Source organism: Rhizopus delemar, genomic scaffold (assembly GCF_000149305.1).
Source record: "Rhizopus delemar RA 99-880 supercont3.6 genomic scaffold, whole genome shotgun sequence".
Taxonomy (NCBI): Eukaryota; Fungi; Mucoromycota; class Mucoromycetes; order Mucorales; family Rhizopodaceae; genus Rhizopus; species Rhizopus delemar.
The window spans coordinates 2,539,584-2,565,079 of NW_027137832.1; the positions used below are offsets into that span (position 1 = coordinate 2,539,584).

The 25,496-nt window shown below is 41.1% G+C and overlaps 11 protein-coding genes across 11 annotated transcripts; 6 read left to right on the top strand and 5 right to left on the bottom strand.

The window, feature by feature from the left end:
* Nucleotides 1-89: 89 nt before the first annotated feature.
* On the bottom strand, nucleotides 90-2,408 carry RO3G_08989 (uncharacterized protein; the record flags this gene model as incomplete). Its single annotated transcript, XM_067663574.1, has 7 exons — nucleotides 90-662; nucleotides 715-913; nucleotides 970-1,508; nucleotides 1,706-1,885; nucleotides 1,935-2,084; nucleotides 2,136-2,272; nucleotides 2,327-2,408. The coding sequence occupies 7 exons, from the start codon at nucleotides 2,406-2,408 to the stop codon at nucleotides 90-92; spliced, it is 1,860 nt and encodes a 619-aa protein (XP_067519675.1).
* A 348-nt stretch (nucleotides 2,409-2,756) lies between these two features.
* RO3G_08990 (uncharacterized protein) lies at nucleotides 2,757-3,383 on the bottom strand (the record flags this gene model as incomplete). The annotated part of the gene is made up of 4 exons (XM_067663575.1): nucleotides 2,757-2,916; nucleotides 2,963-3,207; nucleotides 3,259-3,283; nucleotides 3,346-3,383. 4 exons carry the CDS (start codon nucleotides 3,381-3,383, stop codon nucleotides 2,757-2,759), a joined length of 468 nt encoding a protein of 155 aa, XP_067519676.1.
* Nucleotides 3,384-4,268: 885 nt separating this feature from the next.
* Nucleotides 4,269-4,758, top strand: RO3G_08991 (uncharacterized protein; the record flags this gene model as incomplete). Its single annotated transcript, XM_067663576.1, has 2 exons — nucleotides 4,269-4,359; nucleotides 4,409-4,758. The coding sequence occupies 2 exons, from the start codon at nucleotides 4,269-4,271 to the stop codon at nucleotides 4,756-4,758; spliced, it is 441 nt and encodes a 146-aa protein (XP_067519677.1).
* A 451-nt stretch (nucleotides 4,759-5,209) lies between these two features.
* RO3G_08992 (uncharacterized protein) lies at nucleotides 5,210-6,698 on the top strand (the record flags this gene model as incomplete). The annotated part of the gene is made up of 4 exons (XM_067663577.1): nucleotides 5,210-5,743; nucleotides 5,792-6,097; nucleotides 6,149-6,308; nucleotides 6,355-6,698. The coding sequence occupies 4 exons, from the start codon at nucleotides 5,210-5,212 to the stop codon at nucleotides 6,696-6,698; spliced, it is 1,344 nt and encodes a 447-aa protein (XP_067519678.1).
* Nucleotides 6,699-8,235: 1,537 nt separating this feature from the next.
* RO3G_08993 (uncharacterized protein) lies at nucleotides 8,236-9,795 on the bottom strand (the record flags this gene model as incomplete). Its single annotated transcript, XM_067663578.1, has 4 exons — nucleotides 8,236-8,246; nucleotides 8,446-8,579; nucleotides 8,626-9,352; nucleotides 9,402-9,795. 4 exons carry the CDS (start codon nucleotides 9,793-9,795, stop codon nucleotides 8,236-8,238), a joined length of 1,266 nt encoding a protein of 421 aa, XP_067519679.1.
* A 1,832-nt stretch (nucleotides 9,796-11,627) lies between these two features.
* RO3G_08994 (uncharacterized protein) lies at nucleotides 11,628-12,750 on the bottom strand (the record flags this gene model as incomplete). The annotated part of the gene is made up of 4 exons (XM_067663579.1): nucleotides 11,628-11,773; nucleotides 11,824-11,964; nucleotides 12,015-12,479; nucleotides 12,528-12,750. The coding sequence occupies 4 exons, from the start codon at nucleotides 12,748-12,750 to the stop codon at nucleotides 11,628-11,630; spliced, it is 975 nt and encodes a 324-aa protein (XP_067519680.1).
* A 1,156-nt stretch (nucleotides 12,751-13,906) lies between these two features.
* Nucleotides 13,907-14,324, top strand: RO3G_08995 (uncharacterized protein; the record flags this gene model as incomplete). The annotated part of the gene is made up of 2 exons (XM_067663580.1): nucleotides 13,907-13,923; nucleotides 13,970-14,324. The coding sequence occupies 2 exons, from the start codon at nucleotides 13,907-13,909 to the stop codon at nucleotides 14,322-14,324; spliced, it is 372 nt and encodes a 123-aa protein (XP_067519681.1).
* Nucleotides 14,325-14,894: 570 nt separating this feature from the next.
* On the top strand, nucleotides 14,895-16,009 carry RO3G_08996 (uncharacterized protein; the record flags this gene model as incomplete). Its single annotated transcript, XM_067663581.1, has 2 exons — nucleotides 14,895-15,194; nucleotides 15,242-16,009. 2 exons carry the CDS (start codon nucleotides 14,895-14,897, stop codon nucleotides 16,007-16,009), a joined length of 1,068 nt encoding a protein of 355 aa, XP_067519682.1.
* Nucleotides 16,010-18,428: 2,419 nt separating this feature from the next.
* Nucleotides 18,429-19,362, top strand: RO3G_08997 (uncharacterized protein; the record flags this gene model as incomplete). Its single annotated transcript, XM_067663582.1, has 2 exons — nucleotides 18,429-18,692; nucleotides 18,733-19,362. 2 exons carry the CDS (start codon nucleotides 18,429-18,431, stop codon nucleotides 19,360-19,362), a joined length of 894 nt encoding a protein of 297 aa, XP_067519683.1.
* A 1,260-nt stretch (nucleotides 19,363-20,622) lies between these two features.
* RO3G_08998 (uncharacterized protein) lies at nucleotides 20,623-22,394 on the top strand (the record flags this gene model as incomplete). Its single annotated transcript, XM_067663583.1, has 5 exons — nucleotides 20,623-21,328; nucleotides 21,400-21,586; nucleotides 21,758-21,792; nucleotides 21,926-21,978; nucleotides 22,143-22,394. 5 exons carry the CDS (start codon nucleotides 20,623-20,625, stop codon nucleotides 22,392-22,394), a joined length of 1,233 nt encoding a protein of 410 aa, XP_067519684.1.
* Nucleotides 22,395-22,857: 463 nt separating this feature from the next.
* RO3G_08999 (uncharacterized protein) lies at nucleotides 22,858-24,870 on the bottom strand (the record flags this gene model as incomplete). The annotated part of the gene is made up of 7 exons (XM_067663584.1): nucleotides 22,858-22,934; nucleotides 22,989-23,187; nucleotides 23,239-23,573; nucleotides 23,618-24,227; nucleotides 24,280-24,633; nucleotides 24,677-24,782; nucleotides 24,842-24,870. 7 exons carry the CDS (start codon nucleotides 24,868-24,870, stop codon nucleotides 22,858-22,860), a joined length of 1,710 nt encoding a protein of 569 aa, XP_067519685.1.
* Between the last annotated feature and the right edge of the window lie 626 nt (nucleotides 24,871-25,496).

The following is a 25,496-nucleotide window of genomic DNA, read 5'->3' on the forward strand; positions in this document are numbered from 1 at the left end:
CTTAATTTGCACACGGATGGTTTACAACAAAGACATGTTCAATAATAAAAGCTAGTTTTTATTTATACAAAATGTGTTTTAAAGAATGATTATGCTGATCCAGCAGTAGTTGTTATTTCTTCTGATATCTTTGTACTCGTCTCACCCTCTTCTTTCACCGGCTGCTCACTTTTCTCCTTTTTAATTTCACCTTCTTCTTCTTCTTCATCCAACTTGTTCTCTTCCTTTTTTAATTCTTCTTCATTTCCCTTCTTCTTTTTATTCTCATCCTCTTTCTCTTCCACCAGACTTCGTTTTTGTCCAACCTGAGGATTTCCAATACTCAAGAGAGCATCAGCAGCACTTTCGTCGTAATCTTCATCTGCTGCAGCCGATCTCGATCCTTTTCTTTCATGCTCTTGCTTCACTGTCTCTCCAAAGCTTGATGCCCGTGAAGGACGTGGGTCTTCTTTAGTGTATCGCATGGACATGGGTGGTAAATTGGAATTGTGTTCGGGAAGAATGGGATTCATTTGGGATCGATCCGAGGGTGTCGGGGCTCGTCCACCACCAATGTCGGCCAAACGAACGTCTTGGGCAAGGTGGTTGTTGGATGAACGACGGTTGGCATTGGGTTGATGGCTGGGCATAGGAAGGTCTCGAGGTGGTTCATGGGAGGGATGCTTTGAAATGTTAGTATACCCGGGCTTTCTTTTGATCGATGGCAACACTTACAGCAGGTAATTGGGGTGTGTTGGTTCTTTCATCAGGAGGCAAAAGACGTTGCGATGGGTTGTGATAGGCAGACATGCTCGAAGGGGGTCCACTAGGAGCAGATTGACTATAAGAAGCACCGTTCAATGGTTGCTGCCCAGTTTGGTATTGACTTGGGTTACTCACGTCTTGTGGAACAGGTGCATTGCCAGGCGTATTCCTAGGATACAGATCAGTTTCTTTCTCTTTTTTTTTTTCTCTCTCTTTCTCACTTACGATTGAACAGCTTGGGTGCTTTGGGATTTTCTTAACAATTCTAATCTTTGTTTGATGTGAGGATTGGTTGGATCCAATTCAGCAGCACGCTGATAAGCATCCAATGCATCTTGTACTTGATTATTACATGATTCATACAAGGTACCCAAGTCATACCAGACTTCACTAATGTAGGGATTCAAACGAATCGCTCGACTGTAAGCATCCAACGCATCACGGTATTGATTGATTTGATAATAAAGAACACCAATGGAGCACCAAAAGGTAGGATTGCGTGCATCACGATAGACTGCTTGCTGATAGGCCTCATAGGCCTTGTTGTAGTTTTGTTCGGCCATATAGCAACGACCTAAGAGATACCATGACTGAGCATCGTTGCTGTCTGATTTAAGTGACCTTGTGAGGAATTGAATGGCTAATGTTTGGTTACAGAAGGATGTGTTCTGCTGGTGATACAGCCAACCGAGTTGCTGAAGCACTTTTGCATGATCAGGGTTCTCGGCTAAAACACGCTCATAAGCTTCTTTGGCATGCTCATACTTGAAAGAGTGAGATGAGACACATCATGGCATCTTTTTTTCTCTTTTTTACCTCTTTTTGTTGTTCATAGACATGACCTGTTTGAAACCAAATATCAGATTCTGTCAGAGGTCGTGGTGGATTATGAAGGATATATCTAAAACACTTTACAGCGATTAAAACATGAAGGGGGGGCCCTCTTTCTTTTTTGGCTTACTTGAAGTGAAAGATCATATTTTTGTTGTTGCTTATAAATAATGCCCAATCTAAAGTAAATTTCATTGGCCTTTTCAAACTTTTGATCCATTTTCATCACAGCCGAAAACGCTTCTTCTGCATGTTCTAGTGAGCCGTAACGATCATACAGGATACCAATGCCATACCAAAGTTTAGGATCCTATTTTTAGCATTAGTCTTTGCATAAAAATCGATGATTGTATCCGTACTTTGGGATTGGAAAGATGATAAAGTGCTTGCTGATAGGCTTGATAAGCTTCTTGTAAATTATCCATCATCAAATAGCAGTGACCTAAAGCAGCCCATGTTTCACCATTGTTTTCTTGGATAGCAAGAATTCGTTTAAAATATTCCACAGCCTATAGACACTCGTTAATACAACCATTGGTATAGGTTGTAATGTTCTTTACTCTTCCAAACTGCTCACGTCCTCTGTATAATGACGCGATCTGAGATAAAGCTACTACTGAATAAGGATTATGTCTCAAAGCAGATTCATAGCAGTTCATTGCTTTTTCATAATCCGTCATCATTTCTGCCAGATTACCTTTTTAACAAATGCATAAATAGACTTGTAAGAAAAGTTTATGTTTATATTTACCCATTGTTAACCAAGTCTGCTCATTGACTTGTGCTAATTTTTGAGCAGCTGTAATTTGTTGCGGTGGTGCAGTTGTTGCCATTGTGTAATTATGTAAAAAAAAAGCTATATAAAAAAAAAACGGTTTAATAAAAAAAAAAAACTTTTTTATTATATTCTCCTCCCCCCCTCCCCTCTCTTTCTCTCTCTTTCTCACTCCTTATATTTTAATATTGAATCCCTTTTTTACACACGTCCCCTCTCCCTTTTTTTTTTTAATAGTGTCACTTTATCGCTTGTATTCATCTCCCCTTTATTTTGTTTTACCCTTTTTTTTTATTTTAGCAAGTACCTTTTGATGAGATGGCAAAAGGAAAAAAAAAAAAAAAGTCGGTTGTATAAACGCACAAACAGACAAAAAAAAATTGAGTTTTAATAATTTATTTTTTTGTTAATCCACAATTAAATCTCTGACTTTCCAATCCTCATAGGTACCATCTGGCATATAGCGACGAATGATCAAAGGAAGTCTCTTTTCTCTTAATTCTCTATTAGCAATGACAAGTGCATCCGTTTCTCCATTCAATTCAATCATCACAGGTGAATTTAAACTACAAAAGATCAATGACACCTTCTTTTCAAACAGGTAGGATTTACCTGATTTGTAAAGCTCTTGTGCCCAATACTCTTGCTCTTTCATATTTTGTCATGTAAGGTGTCGTTAAACGTTCGGTTCTTTCGTTGGGATCAGGTGATTGTTCGCGTTGTCTTCTGTTTCCTCCAGACATCACGTCATTTAAAATATCGATACGATCAGGTATAGGTTCTGCTGATGTAAGTTCATCAACAGCTTGTTGTTGTTCATCAAAAAGAGGATCTTCTAATGCTGGTTCTTCATAAGGCTATTTGATTATAAGATTTTGTAAGGAAGAAAGATTTTTAATCTGCTTTACCTCTTCTTCTCCAAAAGCATCATAACTATGTTTTTTATAATTTAGAAATCAATGAGACATGCATTTATATGTAATGGGTATACATACTCTTGATATTCTTGAAAATCGTCTTCATCGTAATCCATTATATATGTGTGTATGTGCGTGCAAAAAAAAAAAAAGAAAAAAAAAAAGTTCTATTTCTCGGCTTTCGTCACAAGCTAGACAAGTCACAAATGCCTATTGAAAGACAAGACGGGAATTAAATAAAAAGGGATAACGATTGGTTTGAATGTCATTACACAAAAGATAAGAAAGCATTGGTGGAAATGAATTGATTTCATCAAAAGATAAGCAAAAATGATTGATTTTTTTTTTCTTTTCTTTTCTTTTTTATTTTCTTTTGACGATGAAAAAAACACAAATAGAATACATTTTTGTTGACAAATACAATGAATTACGTTCGAAATCCAAAACACTTGACTTTATACCCACTGAATTATCTGATATTCCTTTATTATCCATTGAAGAAGATGAACATCTCGCTGACTTGTTAAAACATACGGAGCCACTGATACCTGTGGCTATGTATGACGACCCTTTTCGAACTCAAGGAGCGAAACTGGTACTCTGTCAACTCTCCAGTCGTGTACACTGTAAAGAAATCATGAATTATTACTCACATCTCGAACCTTGGTTTGGTATTGAGCAAGAGTATGTCTTGTTTGATCCAAAGACTGAAAAACCTTTAGGATGGCCACTGCATGGACAACCTGAAGCGAATGTAAATAAAATAACAATGTGTTATTTCATTGCTCATACGCATCCTGTAGGGAGAATATTATTGTGGTATTGGAGCAGGAAGAATATTTGGAAGGGATGTGATGGAAGCACATTATAGAGCTTGCTTGTATGCTGGTATAAAGATATGTGGATGTAATGCGGAAGTCATGCCAAGTCAACTGGAATATCAAATTGGACCATGTGAGGGTGTATCGATTGGTGATGAATTGTGGATGGCAAGATATATCATGGAACGAGTCGCAGAGGATTTCGGATACATTGTTTCACTCCATCCAAAGGCGATCCAAGGTGCCTGGAATCCATCCGGCTGTCACACAAGTAAGCTAGATGAGACCATCTCACATCTGTTTATTGATTTAGAAAATAGACTTTTCAACAAATGAAATGAGATCGACCGAAAAAGGATTAGAAGCTATTGAAGCAGCGATTGAGAATATGAGTGAAAAGCACTTTGAACACATCAATGTGTATGGACAAGATAATCATTTAAGGTTGACAGGAGAATATGAAACGGGTCATATCAGTGTATTTTCTTATGGTGTGGGTAACAGAGGAGCATCGATTCGTATACCAAGAAAAGTAGCTTCAGATGGGAAAGGTTATATGGAAGACCGTAGACCGGCTTCTAATATAGACCCTTATGAAGTTGTCTCTATCATCATGAAATCCTCATTTAATTATCAACCACCAAGTTTATTTGAATTCATCTATCCATAATAAAATTATAAATCTACTCTTAAATTTAATCCCAAATCATCAACACAAACAAACGTACTTTACCAAAGTACATTCAAATACTCCATCCGCAGTGGATGATACCCATTCAAACTTCAATCTGACCCGTTTACACAAAAAAAAATCGCTGTGATAAAATGATCTTGTCCCTTATTCATCTAACCCTTGTACCAACACACCTCTTGAATCCATGCTTGTGACAAAGGGCTCCTTCATAAAAAGTGAAAATCAGTTCGCATCATCGGATGGACATCCAAGTGACCCAACGGCTTTGCTACCCAAGCCAACCCAGATCCTCGGCTTCCCAAACCCAAATCAATCTCAGCGACCGATTTCAACGGACACTGAAAAATTTCTCACAAAAAAAAGAGAGATTCCGGGGTGGCACCCAAAGTGGGTCCCCCTTTTTTTTTTCTCTCTTTATTTTCTCACGATGTCCGCCACACCCACTCGTCAAAACGTCGAAAAGATTCTGGCCAACCTGACAGCCAAGGAAGGCTTGATTTATTTAAGAGGTCAAGTCCTTTCCGAAAGAGACGATACCGATGTCGAGCTCCCTTTCCGTCAAGAATCCAACTTTTTCTATGTCACCGGTCTTTCCGAACCTGGCTTTCATGTCTTGATCGATATCGCCACCCACAAGATTCAGCTCGTGTCGCCCAACTTGGATGAGGATGCGGTGATGTGGATGGGTTTACCAGACGATTTGGACACACTGGTTCAAAAGTATGATGTGGATGAGGCCCTCTATGTCGACCGCCTTCCCTCTGTCCTGTCTCAGGCCTCGGTCGTCTATACTTTACCCATCACGCCCACCCACACCCTCGACCCCTCCGTCCGCTGGTGCTCTGAACAAGACAAGAAGGCATTGTATACCGCCTTTGCTGAGGCTCGTGCGATCAAGTCCGATTGGGAAGTGGACACGATCAGGAAAGCCAACAGGATCTCTTCAGAGGCCCATGTCCAGGTAAGTCAAAGGGCAAAAAGAAAACAAAGCTGAGCATCGTGTCAGTAGTTGATGAAGGCATCTCGTGTGGGATCCAGTGAAGCTCAATTGCATGCCTTGTTCCTTTATGAATCTGCACGCCAAGGCGCTTTCTTTCAAGCCTATTATCCTATCGTGGGCGTTGGTAAAAATGCGGCGACCTTGCATTACAACAAAAACAATGCTCCCTTGCTGGACGCCAACCAACTCGTCCTTGTCGATGCGGGTTGTGAAGTGGATTGCTATGCTTCGGACATCACCCGTGTCTTTCCTGTCGGTGGAAAGTTTTCCCCTGAGGCACGTGTGATTTATTCGATTGTGCTTGACATGCAAAAGGTAAGTCCCCTCTTTTTTCATCTTGGCTTTGGTCTCATGCCTGTGTCTTAGGCTTGCTTTGAACACTGTAAGGCGGGTGTTGCTTGGGAAACGATTCATCGTGTGGCGATGGACGTGGCTTGTGAGGGTCTGATGAAGGCAGGTATTCTGGTGGGTGATAAACAAGCCATCATGCAACATCACGTCGTGGCTGCCTTCTTCCCCCACGGAGGTAAGGAATGGGTTGATTTGTTTTTATGACTCACGCTTTATTCCAGTTGGACACATGCTCGGATTGGATGTCCATGACGTTGGAGGTTATCCAGAAGGCACAGAACGTATCAGTGAACCTGGCATTCGTTATTTACGTATGCGTCGTGACTTGAAGGCTGGATTTGTCGTCACAGTGGAACCCGGTGTTTACTTTTGTGATTTCTTGATCGATCCTGTCTTGAACGATCCTGTTGCTGGTCAATACATCAACAAGGACATGCTCAACAAGTATAAGCCCGTGGGTGGTGTTCGTATCGAAGACAACATTTTGATTACCCAAGATGGTTATGTTAATTTAACAACCGTGCCAAAGGAAATTGATGAAATTGAAGCATTGATGGCTCTTTAAATAAATCATGTTTTTTTCCTTTTTCTTTTTTATAAAAAAAAAATCATGGAATTGAACTTGCCGGCTTGTAATCGATTCACGTCTGTTGACTTTTATTAACTTGTCTTTAGTAAGCGAAACCCAACCGACTGGGAAAGCCTATGCGATTGGCTCGGGTGAATCTTTTGGAGAATTAGGTCTGGGAGAGTGTAGGTTGGTGGTGAACAGGCCAACGTTGATCGAAGTGCTAAAGGAAGAGGACATCATTGACGTTCAATCGAGTGCGATGCATTCTTTAGCCTTAACGAAGGAAGGAAAGGTAAGCCGACAAAAAAGTCATTCGGTCTACTCTGAACCCACAGGGGACAGATCTGGAGTTGGGGGGGAAATGAGTTTGGTGCGCTCGGAAGGGAAGGGTCGGAATCTTTACCTCGACCGCTGGAACATGCGTCGATAAAGTACATCAAGTTCTCAAAGATTGCCTGTGGCTATTCTTATTCGATGGCGATCTCTAGCAAAGGCCAGCTGTATGCCTGGGGTACATTTACGGTAATCACGGCCCCCTGTGTCGAGGCTGTAGTCTAACTAGGATGATAGTCAAGCGAGGGTCTCTTTGCTTATCTTCCCGGCACCCGGATCCAGCCTTACCCACGTATCCTCGATGCCCTCTCACACGAAGGCTGTGTGGACATGGCGGTCGGAAAGCATCACGCGCTCTGCTTGACCCGGGAGGGATTCGTCTACGGCTGGGGCTGTGGTGCGTATTGGCAACTGGGCTACAGGACGAGCGAGAGGACCCAGGGCCTGGTGCCACAAAGGCTTGGCCTGACAGACATCGTCTCGATCACCGCCGGTGCCTTTCACTCCCTCGCCCTCGACCGTCACGGCCGACTGTTTGGCTGGGGTCAGAACCAGTTTGGACAGTGCGGTCTCTTTCCATCGACCGAACCGACCCATCTCGTGCTCGAACCGACCCTCCTGCCCTTCTTTCAAACCAGCCAAGCGGGCTCGAGGTCGGGTCAGAAAGAGCACATCCGACACGTCGCAGCCGGGGATTACCATACGATCGTCTTGATGACCGACAATTCCCTGGTCGTCTTTGGTCGGTGCAGTGAAGGCCAGCTGGGCATCCCACTCTATCCTGGCTTCCTCTATCCTGGCAGCAGACTCCACCTGCACAACCAAACCGTCTTTGCCGTCCGTCAGCCGATCACCAGCTTCTGGAGACCGACCGAGCCGATCGTCAAGTTGACGTGTGGTTGCAACAGTACCTTTGCCTTGACCGAATCTGGAAAACTCTTTTTCTGGGGCGTTGCGCTCATGACCGAAAGATCAGAGGAGGGTCGAAAGATGGACGAGGACAGACTGCTGCCGGTCCTGTTTGCCGACCTGTCAAAAGAAAACAAGACGGTGGTGAGCATGTCGATCGGCGATAGTTATAGTATCCTGATTCTCAAATCACTTGCTTGAATAAAAGCCCTCTTTTTTCAATTGTATTCAAATACACATTTCTTTTTTATTATATACACACTAAAAGGGGGAAGAATGGAAAATGGGATTATGGACTGGCTGATATATAAAATAAATAAAAGAGAGAGAAATAGCTCAAGGACATAGTTCAACTCTATCGCTTCTTTACGGGTGCCGTTTTGGGTTTATGATAAACATGACACTATAGACTGGTTTAATAACATGCAGTCGAACCTATTTATGATTACCTTGTGTGCATGTCTATACCAAAGGACACTGTTCTTTCTTTTCACGTTACTCACAGCCACCCACTGATGACATTGATGGCAAAGACCTTCTACCAAATCCTGATCCATCCAACGTGTCTCCAGTGGCTGAACAAACTCTTTACCAGACACAGACGAGATGCCATGAAAGAATTGTTTATGATACCTAAGGATTCAGTTAAATAAAGAAGGCAAGCCATGGGATCACTTACCAGTAGGCACTATTTTTCAGCTGTAACCATTTTCCGGGCTTACACGTATCGCACAAGCCTTCCTTGGGCTGGCCATTGTAGCGAACCCACTGAGGTGTGTATTGGTCGCCCATGAACCTCAACTTTTGTTTACGAGGTCTTGCCTCAGGATCGATGCGAGCCGCTTCCACGTCTCTCAGAGACATGTGAGGAAACTCGCTCTCGTTGGTCACAATCTCCTCTTCATCTTCTAATTCATCAATCTCGTCCGGATGGGTGTTTGGTCTCCTTCTTTTCCTGGCCATCATCGGCTGGCCATAGAGTGGAGGGTAGTGAGGATGGGGAGGAGGAGGAGGAGGGGGCGGGAGTGGTAACTTGTTGTGAGCCACAGGGTAATAATAACGTTGCTGCATGGGTGGCGGTGGATAGGTATAATAATACGCTGGATGATGAGGCTCTTTTTGTTGGTGAGGTGGTGCGAGCGGATGAAGCATGTAGGCTGGTGGTGGTGGAGGAGGAGGAGGAGGATGGTAGATGGGAGGAGGATAAGGGAGTCCATGAGGCGGAGGATGGGTGGGTGGTGGTGGTGCTGATTCTTGTTTTCGTGGTAAAAGATCTGATCGTTTTAAAAAATTCTCTGGCATCTTTTGCCATGTCAAGTGTACATCAAATGAGTGACGACGACGACGACAAGGGGGAGGTTTGGCTTTTGGAATGGATAGATCATCTTGCCATGATGGATCTCCGCCTATATATTTTTCATGACTAAAAAATTTTTTTATGCGCATAATTTTTACTACCTTTCACTAGCACGTTATCCTGAGGGGGTGCCATCTTGTTAAAGTTGGCTAATAACATGGCTGCTTCTATAGAGTTTCTTTGTTGTGATAGATGCACACTCAGTTTATTTTCATGCTTTAATCCAAGTGGTAAACCAAGAATAGCAGGACTACTTTTACGTTTGTCGTTTGAAAATAAAGTAGGCTTTACTACAGGAGGATGATCATCATATTCGTCTGCTAGTTCATCCTCTTCTTCTTCTTCTTCATCCTCTTCTTCTTCTTGAACTTGACTTGTACCTTCTTCAACAAGTGTTGTTAGAATAGTAGGAACATTGTCTTGCAAAGGAGATGGACTCTCTGCATAATGATGATGTTCTTTTGATGTCGGAATGTAACCTTCAATATCCATACTTTTATAAAATCTTTTTTTTTATAGACAGTAAACAAAAAGTAAGAGCAAAAGAGAGAAGGGGGAGGGGCGCAAAAGTGCAAGTAACAGAAAGTTTAAAAAAATAAAGGAATCACCAATTAAATTAGCACTTGTCTATTGGCAAAATTTTTTGGTATCAACGGCCTACTTCAATCTCCGGTATGGACAGCGTCTGTGAGTGGCAGCGTCTTTCAGTGACTCTCAGGACATGTCAATAAGCTCTTTTTTTTTATAAATTCAAAGCTGAAAGAGGACATCGACAGGAAGGTCTCTTATCAAGAACCGATCCGATGTATACCAGATGGAGCAGTAAGCAAAGGGGTCACCAAGTGACCGTCGCAGGACAAGAGGTATTTACTGTTTTTTTTTTAGCATTCTAAATCGGATTCGCTTTTTATCATTGCGCATATCCAAATAGCTTGATGATGACCGCCCTCTTTCCTCTTTCAGCCTATTGCAGGTAGATATCCCCCATGTAAAAGCGATGTTGATAAGTAATGTCTGTCATGCATCAGCCACAATCCGTTCATGTGGTGTCCCTTCAGGTACACATTACTATCCTTCCCCCCCCCCTTCAGACAAAGAATTCATGAGCTCTGTACACCTCTCTCTTTCTCTCTCTCTCTCTGTATGTTCTCTCATCCTACAAAAAAAAAAGAAGGTGACGTCTATTCCAATTCTGTCTTCATTATTCGTTAAAATAGAGATGAGTTCAATACAAAGAAATGGCTCACTTACTTTCTTTTCTCTATTTTCAAACTAGTTGTATAATAAAAACAATCCCATTCGTTTACTGTTTGTTTACCAAGACAAGCTCTGACTTTTTCTATATAAAAGAGAGCGAGTGTAGCCAATGATCAATACTTCTTTAGCCAAGCTTAAACGTAGGATGATGGGCTGAAATAATCATATATTGCCTCATTCTATATGCAAAAAAGACAAAAACAATTTGAAGCCTTTCAAGACTTTTGATGAGTTTTTTTTTTATAATTTTTATAGATGCTGTTGATATGTAAACATGAGCTTAGATGGATGAATAAAATGTTGATTGACGCCTTTGTTGCTCATCTTATCATCCATTAGGCTCTGTTTGTAAAGGCCATCGATTGAAAGCATGAGAAAAGAAGTGTTCTATTGCTTGACATTCAAGAATTTACGTTCAACAATAAAATTCTCAAACAAAAAAGAAGGTAACCAAAGTCTAATTGATGAAACACAATGGAATTTTCCCGCTTATGTGTTGAGTCTATTCATCTTTTACTGCAAGATTGAATACTTGATTCAGTTTTGAATACAAACCTTATTTTTTTTGTCCTATAGCAAAGTATACTCTATTTTTTTTTTTTTTTACTCTCTCCTAAATTATAGACTAACTATTTTTTTACCAATGCCATCTTGTAACCGTAAAGATCAAACACATGCTTATTCTTAATTCAATAAAAAAAGAATTATTTCCATATTTAAACAAAAAAACAAAGGAACACAAAGCATTGTGTGGTATTAATTAAATCAAGGTATTTTAAACCTTCACAAAAATAAATCCTTTACCAAAAGAAGAATTAAAGTAACACGTTTTGATTAGATTATTCTACCAAAAAAAAAAAAAAAAAAAATAGATGAACGAAAATAAATGCTTATTATTGATAGTCAAAATAGATCTCAATGACTCTCCCTTCCCTATTCTTTCTTTTAAAACATATCAATGAGGGGATTTAAAGGAAAAAAAAAAATGGAGTGAAACAAGCATGTATCTTTTTATATAAATTATTTCAGAAAATAGAAAATTTTCAACCAAAAAAGGCGTTACACAATTATGACATGTAATTTAATAATTTACAGTTTCCACCTTCATAAATGTCCACCTTGGTGATTTTATGAGCCGAGTCCATTGTGCGATAGTTTTTCTTGGAATAAACATAAAAGTCAATATGATGACCTTTAAAACTCCAACTTTTATCTAATAAGAGAAAGTGAGCAAAAAGAAGAAGATGAGGACTGTTTTCTTACCATCGACCAGCAAACAACCATTGTGCTTCTTGTTTGATCCAGGAATCTTCCAACCGGCAATCTGAGGAACGTAAATCTTGGTGCCCTTCTTGATATCATTGGAAGCAACCGTGATAAAAGGACGAAGGGGAGAATCATAAGCTAAGAAAGAGAGATGAGCAGAGGGTGAATAAAACAAAAAAAAAACTTACAAGTCAAACCGAAAGGATCGCTCTTTCTATTCACAGTTTCAAAACATTTATAATTACTACAAGAACAATCACCGAGATTCACAATCTTGGATCCAATGACACCCGTGCCTTCCATGACCAGGGCATCAGCATAGTCTTCAGAAACAGAGGCAATCGTCTTGCCATTGCAGGTCTTGACAGAGACCTTCTTGCCACTTTTATAATCATTCGGTTGAGCGATCCAATAATAAGTAAAGGCAGATTGACTTTGAATCTTTTTACGGCTTTGCTTTGACGATTTCTTGTTTGATTTCTTGGCTCTCTTCATCAACGCAGGCTGGCTGTGATCGTTCTTGGTGACACAGTATTTCTTTCCTCGCAAAAGATTGGTACAGGCTCTGTTGACGTGAGGGTTGAGATCGTAAAATGTGTCGAGTGAGATGCCATGTTTCTTTGCGATGCTCGTACAAGAATCCATGCCAGATACTATCATGTCCATGAGCTCCTTAGTTACTTTATATGTTCATCATTTACCAGTGTCATACTTTGAGCAATCATCAGCCCGTTTGATGAATTGATGAGCTATCTCTTCAGATAATTCAAAATCAACTTGTTCATCCTCATTACTGTCGAAGGCTGAAAGATACGATTCAGATAGTGGTTCTCCGCTAATTAAATCGCTTTCGTCTGCTCGAACGCCTAGGTTGGCAAGAAATAAAAGACCGAGGGTGGTGAGTGAGAGTGCTTTGAGTTGCATCTGTTAAACTCAATAATAAAGTAAGGGATTGGAAGGGGGATTGAGAGAGTTTATGAAAGAAGAAGAAGAAAAAGAAAAAAAAAAGAAAAAGAGAGTTTATAAAGTCGAGTGGGACAAATGATTGATTTTGTGTTGCCATAAAAAATAACTTTTTCCGCTATTTCCATTGTAAATATGCAATCACCCAAAATGAACTTTCCCTCGTGCTGTCAAGAATAGGTACAATGACTTCCTTTTACGGTAACCATGATTGTTTCAAGCTATTCATCACGTGCATCACACTGACCCACCCTTTGACTCTTTCTTTTGTTCGCTGTCCTATGCTTTTCACTGATTTCATTTGACTTGTGACGATACACCTTGATTTCGTCAAAGTCATTCCAAAAGTACTTGCCAAACATCAAATAAAAGCTTTTATTTAGTGTGTGTGTGTGTAGTAACAGATGAAAAAGTATCAAATTTAGTTAAAACGTATTGAGCACCTTCAGCTATTTACTAAACACACCATGACCCAATTCAGATGCGTTTGTTAAAATACAAGGTTATTTTTAATAACCACATCCATGTTCACCACACACACACACACACACATTCTATTCTCCTTTTCTGTCTTTTTTTAAAAAAGGTGGAAACCCCTTTTTCGTGTTGCCTTGGAAATTGCAGGACCGCGTTCACTAGAGAAAAACAATAAAAAAAGAAAAAGGTACGCGCTTTTCTAAAATTTTTTAATGTTGAACATTGTTGAAGAAAATTTACATTGTCACCATTTATTATTTATTCATGATGTTGTGACCTCAAAGTATAATGTTGAACAGGATACCTTTGAAGTAGTAGAAACAGGTCTTGTCTATCGAAACGTCAGGTAATGGTCACTAAAAGAAAGAAAGGATGAAGTTAAGAGTGATTGTATAGATTGAATGGCGTATTAGTTTCTAGGAAACAACACAAAGAAGAAGAATATCTTTGGTTAGGTAATCATCCCATCATTTAAACAAGACACCTATTTCATTTGAGTCAGTGTTCAATAGATGATGGTACAGCGGTGATCAAGGTCAGGTTATTACCCCCTTTGTTCAAAAGAAAGGCCTATGAAAAGTTGGCGAGTTCAGTCTCTGTGACGATCGTTGGGAAATTAAAAAAACGGGATAAAGAAATCATGGTGGACTGTTTAGGGTAATAAAGAAAGATAAAGAAGGGATAGGGAATTGATGATGAATAGATTTCAAGTACATGAACAAGGCATTGATGAATTATATCATCTTTTAAAAGTGATACAAGAAAGACCCAAACAAAAAAAAGAAAAGCTCAGTGGCATGTTTCACTCACTCTCTTCTGAACCTTCACCCAAACGACTCGACTATGTCCCATCACCCATCCGAGATCATCCACCGGGCTTCATCTGGTCACCGACGCATACCGTAGCCACATCCACCCCACTGCGAGCTTCGGTCATGAGACAAAGACAGGAAAGTGAAGAAGAAGAGGATGAGTTTGAATTCAGTGATTTGGGTGATATCGATTTAATCGCACTGGAAGCGAACGCGATCAAACAAAATCAAGCAAGAAATGAATAAATCCATTCCTTTTTTCTAATCTCCATTCAGATCATCCCTCTCACTTTCAATGGGTCTTTACAACAGGGTTCAATACCCTCTTCTTCTTCTTTACAATAGGATCTCATCCAACCTTAAACAGTCTTGTCACATTCATTTGATACTAAAACAGTGGTCCATCTGATATCAAAAATCTATTCTTGTCCAGTGGCTTACCACCCTTTATCTTCTCATGAACTCCCCCATCGGAATCTCTTTCGGAAAGAATTCCGGACAAAAAAAAAAAAAAAAGAGAGGTCTTATTATCTCCAAAAGATTGGATTTGGTTTGACTGATTTCATTTTCTATTTTTATCCATTTTCCGCGGACAATAGTCACTTGATAAGCTTTTTCTTTTGCCACATGGCAATCTCAATTCATTCTCCTTTCTTTTTTTAATTCTACTTTTACTATGCTTTTACTCAAGCAAAACACATTAGATTTCAATGATTTGATAATAATAGAAAGAGTAATAAGAGAAGAGAGATGGTTTAGATTGAAATCTAATGGGATTGATAGCAATATTTAAGATGGTTAAATGAATCATTTCAGATGACTGAAGAATTGAATGTATTAGATTATCGTCGTACAGATCTTTATGGTCACTTATTGGGTATCTTTACCAAATTGAATATTCTGTCTACATTAAATATCACTGCCTCACAACTCTTGGATTTCTTGATTGACGTCGATGTCTCTTATCATCCCACGCCTTATCATTCATTTTATCACGCAGCCGATATCGTAGTCATACTTTATTACATGTTGAACGAGTTGGATGCCAAACATTACTTGACAAATAAACAAATAGCGGTCTTGATGATATCAGCCATCTGTCATGATATCGGACACGTAAGTCGATCTTATTCTTCCTTTTGATATTCATTGTTTGTCTCTAGCCAGGGTTTAACAATGATTTTCAAACTAAAACAAAGAGTGACTTGGCCAGTTATTATCACAATCAATCCATACTCGAATCACAATCGATTGACATCACGATCGATCTCCTTCGAAAACACAGCCTGCTGGATGAAACCGATCTTCTCCAGGACCTCATCTTGGCCACCGACATGGCCTTTCACTATGACCTGCTCGAGGACGTCAACCAACTCGAAGAAGAGACCTGGTCCGCCGGCTGGAACGACGACCAACGCAGACGTTTCGCGAGGATCTTGCTCCATGCGGCCGACATCAGCAACACCGTTCGACCCTGGCCGATCTCGAAGCAGTGGTCTGACTTGATCGTCCGAGAATTCTTTCGACAGGGCGATGCAGAAAAAACAGCGGGTCTGACGGTCTCGACCGGCATGGACCGTGATCTGGACACCCAGGCGAGCATCAGCTTGCGATTCACCGAGGGCATCGTCCAGCCTTACTTTCAATCCCTCGCCACCCTCTTGCCCAAAGCACGGCGGTGGCTCGTGGCCCTGGAGGAGAACAAGGTCCACTGGCAGGATCTCAAGGCGGCCACGCCCTTGGCTGCCTCCCTCGGTCATGACACGCGCGTCAGCATGCCGGCGGGCACGATCACGGTCTTGTCCAACCCGCTCCAGCACTTGATCAAGCCCGTTCGGATCATGCGGACCTCAAGTCATTCGACCGCCTTGGTCTCGCCTCCTTCTTCTGAACTGAAAAGAAGTCATAGTTCCAGTCTACGTCATTCATAGACACACACGCTCTCTTGTCTTTGTAGATGAGGATTGTAATTATTTTGTATAGAGTTTATAATAGAAAATAAATAGATTGTTTTACATGAAAATAGTTTCATCCTTCATATTTTGAATATACACATCGTCTTCTGCGCCCGTGGGTATGAAATAGACTGTCTCGGGTGACATGGAAAGGTGTGTATAGATACGTGTGACATCCGCCAAGAGATAGACCAGGTTCTCAAAGGCATTCAACTGGTCCATACTCTGAATGCTGACTTGCACCACTCTCTCACTTGACCTTGGCACCGTGCCTTCCTTGACCCTAAGCTGTGTGTGTGTTGAACGGGCCATGTATTCGAAATTCAAATTGATATCCAGTGGGTTTTTCAATAAAGCAACCAAATCTTTAGAGATTAAAAAAGAAATGCCAGGATTCTACATGACAAGTCAATGTCTGTTGTATGGGTAGACTACTATCGTATTACTTGTTTGTAGTATTCAGAGAAAGTGTCTGCTAAATACATCAAGGCCACTTTCCATGCCTTGGCTACATTCTTTGCTGAACCGGAAATCATCACAAGTCTCCCCAGCACAGGCGTCATTTGCACCTTGACAGCATACGTACTCTCTATACTCTGTACTCGACATCCTTTCACACCAATAATCGCACCTGCATGTCGGTTGGGTAAAACGGCTCGAAGGGTTACTCTCGGTATATAACCTTGGGCATGTTTGTGTGCCTCCAAGAATCGTTGGCTGTCCATGACTATTCAAAAGAAGAAAAAAAAAAAAAAAGGGATTTGTGTGTCACGTTGAGAATTAAAATGATTGACATTCTTTCTCATCAAAGCGGACATGTTCCTTTCGTGCACTGGCTGCTGTCTGTTCTATCCATTCTACAGAAGTCTACCTTTGCATCCACACCCTCTTTGTAAACAAAAAAAAAAAAAAAAAAAAAAAAAGGGATTTCGACCGCACTATCGTCAAGTGTGCCAACAGTCAGCAAATCCTCTCTCTCTCTCTCTCTCTCTCTCTCTCTCTTTCTTTCTTTCTTTCTTGTTCTTTTTTTTTTTCCCAACGAGTCATCTTTTCCCTTTTGGGCTCTTCCACTGGATGACCCTCCCCTTCTCTCTCTCTTGTCGTCGCTGATCCTAGTGAGTGTCGTGAAACACGGTCGACAGACCCAAACCAGCTAGTTTGATCTGGCCATCTGTATCGATCCATCATCTATCTGGCTTCACATCCCTCGAGGTAGGATTCGCCTGCGAAGGTCTGTTGACTGCTGAATAAAAGTCTCACTGACGCATTGTCTCTCATGTCAACACGCCCTCTGCCCTATCCAATCGAGTCACTGGCTCACTCAACCTATCCGATTGAATCAGCAGTGTCATCAAGTCACCACCAGCCTAAAAAAAAGTCGCCAGAATCCAATAAAGATACTGAAAAAGTACAGCTGAACCCAAGCTGAACATGGATTCTGCCAAACCCTCTCTTTCCGTCAGTGGGTCCCCCATTTTAACATGGCTGATTTTCTCAAGGTTCTTTATGGACATACATCGTGTCCGTATCTGATGTTTGAACCAGACCTACCTTCCCATCCCATCAGCCAAAAGCCAACAACGTCTCTTCGGGCTCACTTCACCAAAGGCATCCCTTGCCAATCCCTTTTACGGCAAGAAGGTCATCCAAGTCGTGTTTGACGTAATCTCGAACACAAAGACGCTTTTCTACGCCTTCACCAACGACTGCATCTGCCTCTTCTTTTCACTCTCATCTCGCTCACCGTTTTTCTTTTCCAGTTCGTTCCGTCTAGGGTTGATTGTGTTTTTCACAGTCCTCTTTTTCATGGGTTTGTTCCACTCTCGTTTTATGCTCATCGCCAAACATCACTTGCCCCCCTCCCCTGTCCAACCGATCCGAGGACAGTCTGGGTCGAGTGTGATTCATCAGAGTGCATTACAAAAGAGAAAAAAAAAGAAATGGCCTTTGTTTACAACTCCGAAGAACAACTTCTGGATCTCATCATTCCCTTTTCCCCTCTTTCTTCCCCCCGTCTCTCTCTCTCTCTCTTTTTTTTCTTTATTGCAAAAGCCCTTGGCACTTTATATCACATAAAAGAAGAATGTGCCCTTTTTTTTTTCTAAAAAAAAACCCGAGAGTCAAAAAGAAGAAGGGATCGAAAGCTTACTGCTTCATGTAGAAAAATTGATTTTTTGTTCATGATGCGAGATACCTTTTGGGGGGTCCTTATGTCCATCCAAAAGTCTTTGTTACCTTTTTTCTTGATCGAGTTGAAGGGGATGTGTGGTATGAAAAGAATAAAAAAAAAAGGAAGCCCCCTTCTCACTTTGATCTCTTGTATTTATTTTTCTTCCCGTCCAATTCATCCTCCTCTTTCTTTTTCTTCTCACTTTAACCTTTCTTGATCCCCTTTATGTCAGCCAGCAGCCCATCCTCGATTGATGCCTTGATGACCCCAGCCCACGACCGACGCACGGTCCACATGCGGATCGTGCCCTTGATTGACAATCCCAATCGATGTTTTTTGTTCGGCATCATCGACCATCGACTGGCCTACCCGACCAAGATCAAGATCGGTCGCTATTCAGAAAGAAAGAACGAGACGGACGTCATCTCCTTCCGAACCAAGGTCGTCTCACGCTCCCACTGTGAGATCTCTGTGGAGCAGGATGGAAAGGTAAGGAAGGGAAAACCATCAGACCCAGCTAATGCTCTAGCTCTATCTCCGTGACACGAAATCATCCTCTGGCACGTTCCTCAACCACGTCCGTCTCTCTTCCTCTGGCGAAGGATCAGAGCCGGTCGAGATCCACGACGGTGACCTGGTTCAGCTCGGCATGGACTTTCAGGGTGGACGAGAAGAGGTCTATCGGGCGGTGAAGATGCGGTTCGAGCTGAACCGACCCGCGCCCAACCCTGCCCTTCACCAACGCGTCACCCGACAGATTCGATCCGATCCACCCGAGGACTGCTGCTGTATCTGCCTTTGCGATCCAAGGCCCCACCAGGCCTTGTTTGTCTCGCCTTGTGCCCATGTCTTTCATTTTGGCTGCATTCGGCCTTTGCTCAAGAGTTATCCTGGCTTTCAGTGCCCGTTGTGTCGTACCTATTCGGATTTGGACCAGGCGCCGGTCCCAGAGACCGCACACGACAGAAAGGAGAGCCAGGAGGTGGACCTGGCGACTGTGGATCGAGAAGCCAAAGAGGACGTCAAGCGAAAGCGAATGACGAGTTTCATCCTCGAAAAGATGAAGACGGTGTTTTCTGAAAAAAAAAAGTCAAAGACGGTCTTTAGTAAACAAGTCAAGGCCAGGCCAAGATCTTTTCCAAACTTGTCTTTTCTGTAATCAATAAAACCTGTCCTACCCCCCATTTAATTTTAGAAAAGTAAATTAAATCTGTCTCCCCTTCAAGGGTGTTCTCCAATGTCTCTTTTCTTTATCGATCCATTTCTAGAATCCATCGCCCTGAATAGGGAGGTCTTTAGAAATTAAATAAGTCTTGACATTTCTGTTCAGTCACGTATCACACAAGCCTGTCCAGCAGGTTGACGCCCAATCAAAGGAGGAGGAGGGGGCAAAGGGTCAGAACAAGGTCACAGTCAATACCACGTCTTCTGTCAGATACCTGCTTATCCCCCAATCAACCCCAACCGTATCCTGATCTTCTCTATCCCTTCTTACCACCGACACTGGATCCTAGCTGTCATCTAGTCCAAACATCCACTGATCTTTCTCAAAGGCACTAGGTCAATTGATCTTTGAAAGCAAACTTGGTTTATAGCATGCCATGTCCCCTTTTTTTGACAGTGAGTTTTGTGATGGTTCACTTTCACTTGACAAGCGATCAAGAAGGTAGGAAAGGTCTTGTTTTCATTTGGGAAAAAGAAGGAGACGCTGGGATGAAAAAGCAGAAAGAAGTTCGGTACAGTCAATCACTGGAAGGTATCACTGCTGCTGATGTTCAACATGGATTCAATCGGATGGAACAAAGCTTGGATAGCAATCCTTTAGAGTCTTTGATTTCCTCGTCTTGAACTCTAGCCTATTCGAATCATGCCTCTCATTTATAGCCCCGACAAAAGATTTTTTTTTTCTTTTGCTTTTTTTTTTTTTTCTCACGTAGGCCCTATGCTTTGGAAACAAACTTCAAGATGTTATTCAACCCTTACCAAGTTAACATCAACACAACGCAAAACACTTTTAACACCTTTGATGAATGCTGGATGGAAAATGGTAGATGATCGAGATGCTATCATCAAATCGTACACTTTTAAGGATTTTAATGAAGCCTTTGGATTCATGACACGTGTTGCATTAAAAGCAGATAGAATGAATCATCATCCGGAATGGTTGAATGTAAGCTCTCTCTGAAAAAAAAAGTAAGATCGTGTGACTGATAGATCATGAAGGTTTATAATCAAGTTCAAGTCACTCTATCCACCCATGATTGTCAAGGGCTATCGACTCGAGATGTCGAATTGGCCACTTTTTGTGACCAGATCTGATAACTGACCTTGAAAAAAAAAGAAAGGAAAACGACAATCAAAAAAAAAAAATAAAAAATGTTTTCTTTTTTTCTTCTTTTGCTTTATTTTTATTTAAAAAATGAAATGGATCACACAATACCTTCACAGCATCTATGGTTCCAATTGTTCACAACCGTCGTCTGTGATACCATCGCCTGTGACAAAGGTCATTGAACCTCTCTCACCCATTGTGCCCATTGACTGTAGAGGATGTAGTAAGCCATGTGCACATCCCAGGGTGCCTGAGGATCTCAAGATTGATCAATCAAGACCATTACAAAACACCGTGCCTGCGTATGCTATCCATCTCATCATCATGACCGGTAAGACGGATTGGCCTGCTCATATTGAGGAGGAAGGATTAGCTTATGCTCTGACAGAGGCCATTCGTAAACGGAAAGACAAAAAGAGGACACTGAGATATCATCCATACAAGGAAACCTCAGACAATGATCGTATCATTGTCACCTATGCCTCCTTACCCTCCCTTCATTCCAACCAGCGAAAGGCACTGGACATCCTGCTGCTGCCAGATAACATTATCTTTTCAAATATAACACAGAGACGAGTGGACAGTTTGCTGGATTATATCTTTGGAAAGCCTCTGACCAGTCCCTTTTCGATCCATCCCTGTCCTTTTACCAATCTTGTCCTTGTCTGTGGACATGGCAGCAAAGATCGACGGTGTGGAACGGTAGGACCGATGATTCAGAAGGCATTACAACAAGCAGCCAAAGAACAAGGTGATCATCAAACAGAGATTGTGTTGGTGAGTCATTTGGGAGGTAAGATTCAGATGAATTGAGCATCCTTTGTGCCCTTTCTCTATTTCCCTTTTTTTTCTTTCTATTCACAGGTCATGCCTTTGCTGGTAATTTGGTGATTTATACACATCAAGGACAAAGAGCCATTTGGTATGGAAGAGTGACACCTTGTTATTGTCAAGATATCATCGATCACTCACTACAAGATGATAAAGTCATCGAGGTCCTTGTCCGTGGCATATTTGAAGTTCAATCCACGCCAAACTGTCACTTGGAATGGTAAACTCCCCCTTCTCTGTCAACGCATCCCCCCTCAAAAACTCAGTTTGAATTAAAACACGTGTCCCCCTTTTTTTATTATTTTTTTTTTTTTTTCTCTTTTTTCGCAATAAATAGAATCATGGGTGAATCTCGTACTGAATTATTGAGTTGGCTTAACGAACTTTTAAGTACAAGATACACTAAAGTAGAACAAGCTGGGTCAGGTAATAAAAGAAGGAATGTTCGGATTCAGTTTTAGAATGTTTGTTTAGGTGCTGCTTACTGTCAAATTTTTGATTCCATCTTTGGTAGTTGTTTCACATCTTTTTTATCCCCATTTTTAATCTCTTTCTTTAGGTGATGTGCCTGTTCATAAAGTCAAGTTTGAAGCTAAACTTGAATATGAATTCGTAAACAATTTCAAAATCTTACAAAATACCTTCAAGAAGCACAAGTAAGAAAAACAAACCTGTCATACTCAACCCACTAACTCCTCTCTTGCTTTCTTTTAAAGAGTAGACAAGGTAAACCCCTCTCTGTTCCCCTTGACACTGGCTGTTAACATCAGTGATAGATTATACCCGTGGATCGTTTAGTGAAATGTAAACTTCAAGACAATTTAGAATTCATGCAGTGGGTCAAGAGATATTGGGACCAAAATTACCCTGGAGGAGACTATGACGCTGTCAGTCGTCGTGAAAGAGGGGCTCCCAGTACAGTGACGACTAAGAGCCCATCGGCTGCCTCAAGTGGTCGTGTCAGTGCTGCTAGTAAAAAGGCAACAAAGACACCAGGTAAGCATAGGTTGAACAGTGACAGAGGCTGATAGACCCCCCTTAGCCGCTCGCAGTGTCAGCCGAGGTGGACGTCCTGGCGCAGTCGACCATCCATCGGCTTCGGTGATCATCGACCTGAACAAGCAAATCGCAGAACTCAAGTTGACCGTCGACGGTCTCGAAAAAGAACGCGACTTTTATTTTGGAAAATTACGAGAGATTGAGATCGAGGTGCAAGAGAATTTAGAAAGTATCGAATTGGCCTTGGCAGACAGTGGTAAAACTGAACATGAAGCCATTCCTGTCTTGCAAAACATTCAAAATATCTTGTACAGCACAGAGGTAACTGGGATAGTCATGGTGTATGATTCAATCGTAACATTGTCTTTTTCTGTAGGAGGGATTTGAAGTGCCACCCGAAGAAGAAGAAGCAAATAAAGCTTCTGTAGAATATGACGATGATGAAACATTTTAATTAAAAAAGTATTTTTTTTATTATTATTTGGTATCTAATCAATCCGAACTACTTGCACTATCATCAGATTCTGATCCTGATTCACTACCTGATTCACCACTTTCACTTGAAGAATCTACAGGATAGATTTAAAACAAAAATGAATGTTAGTTTATACTTTATTTTTTACCAGAATTGAATTTTTGTAATGTTTTTTCTAATTCACGAATCTTACGGTCTGCTGCATGTTCACCATAGTTTCTTTGCTTCTTTGCTAGTGGTGATTTCTTGTGCTTTAATAAACTTTCTCCAGTGACAAACTCGTGCAACCGGTGCAGAGTACTTCTATCCAGTGAATCAATATCCAACACAATCTCTTCTTGCCCTTGCTATTATCACGTTAAAAAAATACACATGGCCCTGATAAGATCATCACTTACGCCGTCCAAATTGGGCATAGAGCTTCGAATGATATCCACCACTGTATTCAATCGATCCCCTGTTAGGTTATTGATACGCTCACTCAAATCCTTCTTTTGATCAAACGTAAACTCTGGGAGTTCCTCTTTCTTCTCCTTCTTTTTATTTGTCGTACTCGTCCTTCTTCTCTTTTCTTTTGGAGCAGAAGGTTTCTTTTCTTTGATCGTCTTATTCACATTACTCGTACGACGTGGTTTCTCGGCTCCCTTCTTTCTCTTTTGGGATTTGATAGAAGCAATCTGTTGAGAGATGGTAGCGATATGACGTTCAAGTTCTGCAATCTTTTGATCTCGTTCTATTCAATGTTACTTGGTGTGTTCTACATCAACCACCACTTACCATCTTCTGAATCATCTTCTTCAACCACCTCATCAAATTCTTCTTCAGGAGCATCATCCACCAAAGGAGTCGGTTCCGTCTTTGGTGGTCTCTGAGCCCATTTATCATCAAACGCCTTTTCCAGTTGACGACCCATCTTATGAACAGGCAAAGAGGGAGGATTGTAAAGATAACAGTTATTGAACATCAGCCTGATGTCGTTCTCAAAGTCTTCCGGTTCAGCATATTCTCCATCGTTCAACTTCTTTTCGATCGTCGACAGATCCATAGGATGTTTGACGATATCAACATAATCAGGAATATTCAGTCCAACCACATCGACCGGATGAAGAAAAGGGTAATTGATATCTCTGTATTTGGTCTTTTTCAATTCCTTTAATGCCTGAGCACAAAACTTCATCTGTGCATCATTCTTTCTTGGGTTACGTCGTTTGGTCATTGTCTCTGGATAATCTTTGGATGGAGGTGGATGAATCTTTCGTTTGGGTCTCACTTCTTCTTCTTCCGTCATCTTGTTCTTCTTTCTCTTTTTCTTTGCAGACCCTTCTTCATCGTCCTCTTCATCGTATTCAACATAAGGTGAAGCTGATCTTGATCCGACTCCGACCGTCTACACACACAAAAGTTTTCTTTAATCCTGTTCCTTTGTTCAACTCACTTACATTCTTATTGGGTGGCATCTGTCGAAGACTCTTTTCAAAAGCAGATTCCACATTTTGACAAAGCATAGAGACCATGGCTTCAGGTCCATTGAATTTGAAGCAATTGTTAAATACCAATCGAACATCATAAATCCACTGATCCACACTATCATATTGTCCTGAATTCAACTTTTTATCTACCGTGGCAAGATCCATAGGATGACGAATGATCTTTGGATAATCCGGTATATTTAATTTTACATAATCCACAGGTTGTAAAAAGGGTGCTGCATCTCGATGTTTTTTCAAATTCCTCATGATCGCTCCACAGTATTTGATTTGATCGCGTGTCATGTTGTTCAAAGGTGTCTGTGGCTATTGTCAGCACGCTTTCTTTCCCTGTAAGAATGACACTTACCTGACTCTTGCTATGGCCTTTGCCACGGTCTAATAAAGATACATTCTCTTTTAATTCTAACTTGGGTTTTTTTAATGTCGTATCGATTTCTTCAAACTCTTCTTGACTATTAAAAAAGAGTCAGCACGCGTTTTATTCCATTTTTTTATTTTTTTTTTTTCTTACGTTTGCTTTACTGGAGGTTCGGTATCCATGGAGAAAAAAAAAAAAAAAAAAAAAAAAAAAAGAAAATGATATAAAAAAAGAATAACAAAAAAAAAAGTCTTGGAAAGCAGGGTGGGTTATTAAAGGTTGGAGATTGAATTTAAATTAAATTTTGATTGGATAACGTATCATTTTAAAAGTCACAATTTCACAGCCAATGAAATCGCAAAGAAAAATGCTTTTGAAGTGACACCATCCTTTGAAATGGCGTTGTTTAAAAATTTTCTCAAGTCCTTGGTCTATGGCATCGCTGTTTTCTGCAAGAGGGGAGGGGTCAACGAAAGCTCGATGGCTTTTTATGGCATCCGATGTACAGCGATATTCAAAGTAAGATGATCACAGTCTTTCCCATCGGTGGAAATCAAGTGTGGTTTGGTAGCTTTGTTGCTCAAGAAATGGACCATGTCTCTTATCGGAGGACTCGATCAATAAAAAAAATATTCCCAAGCAATTCGGTGGATACTTGTTGGCTGGCTTTGAATATTCTGATGCTCAAGTTCTCCCCCCACCCTCCTGACAATGTCCAAATTGGTTTTTGACGGCTGCCCAACATGATTCAATCTGGCTGAGCTCTAAAGAAGAAGACAGGTCTGCATGCTTCTAACCGCCCTTTTTT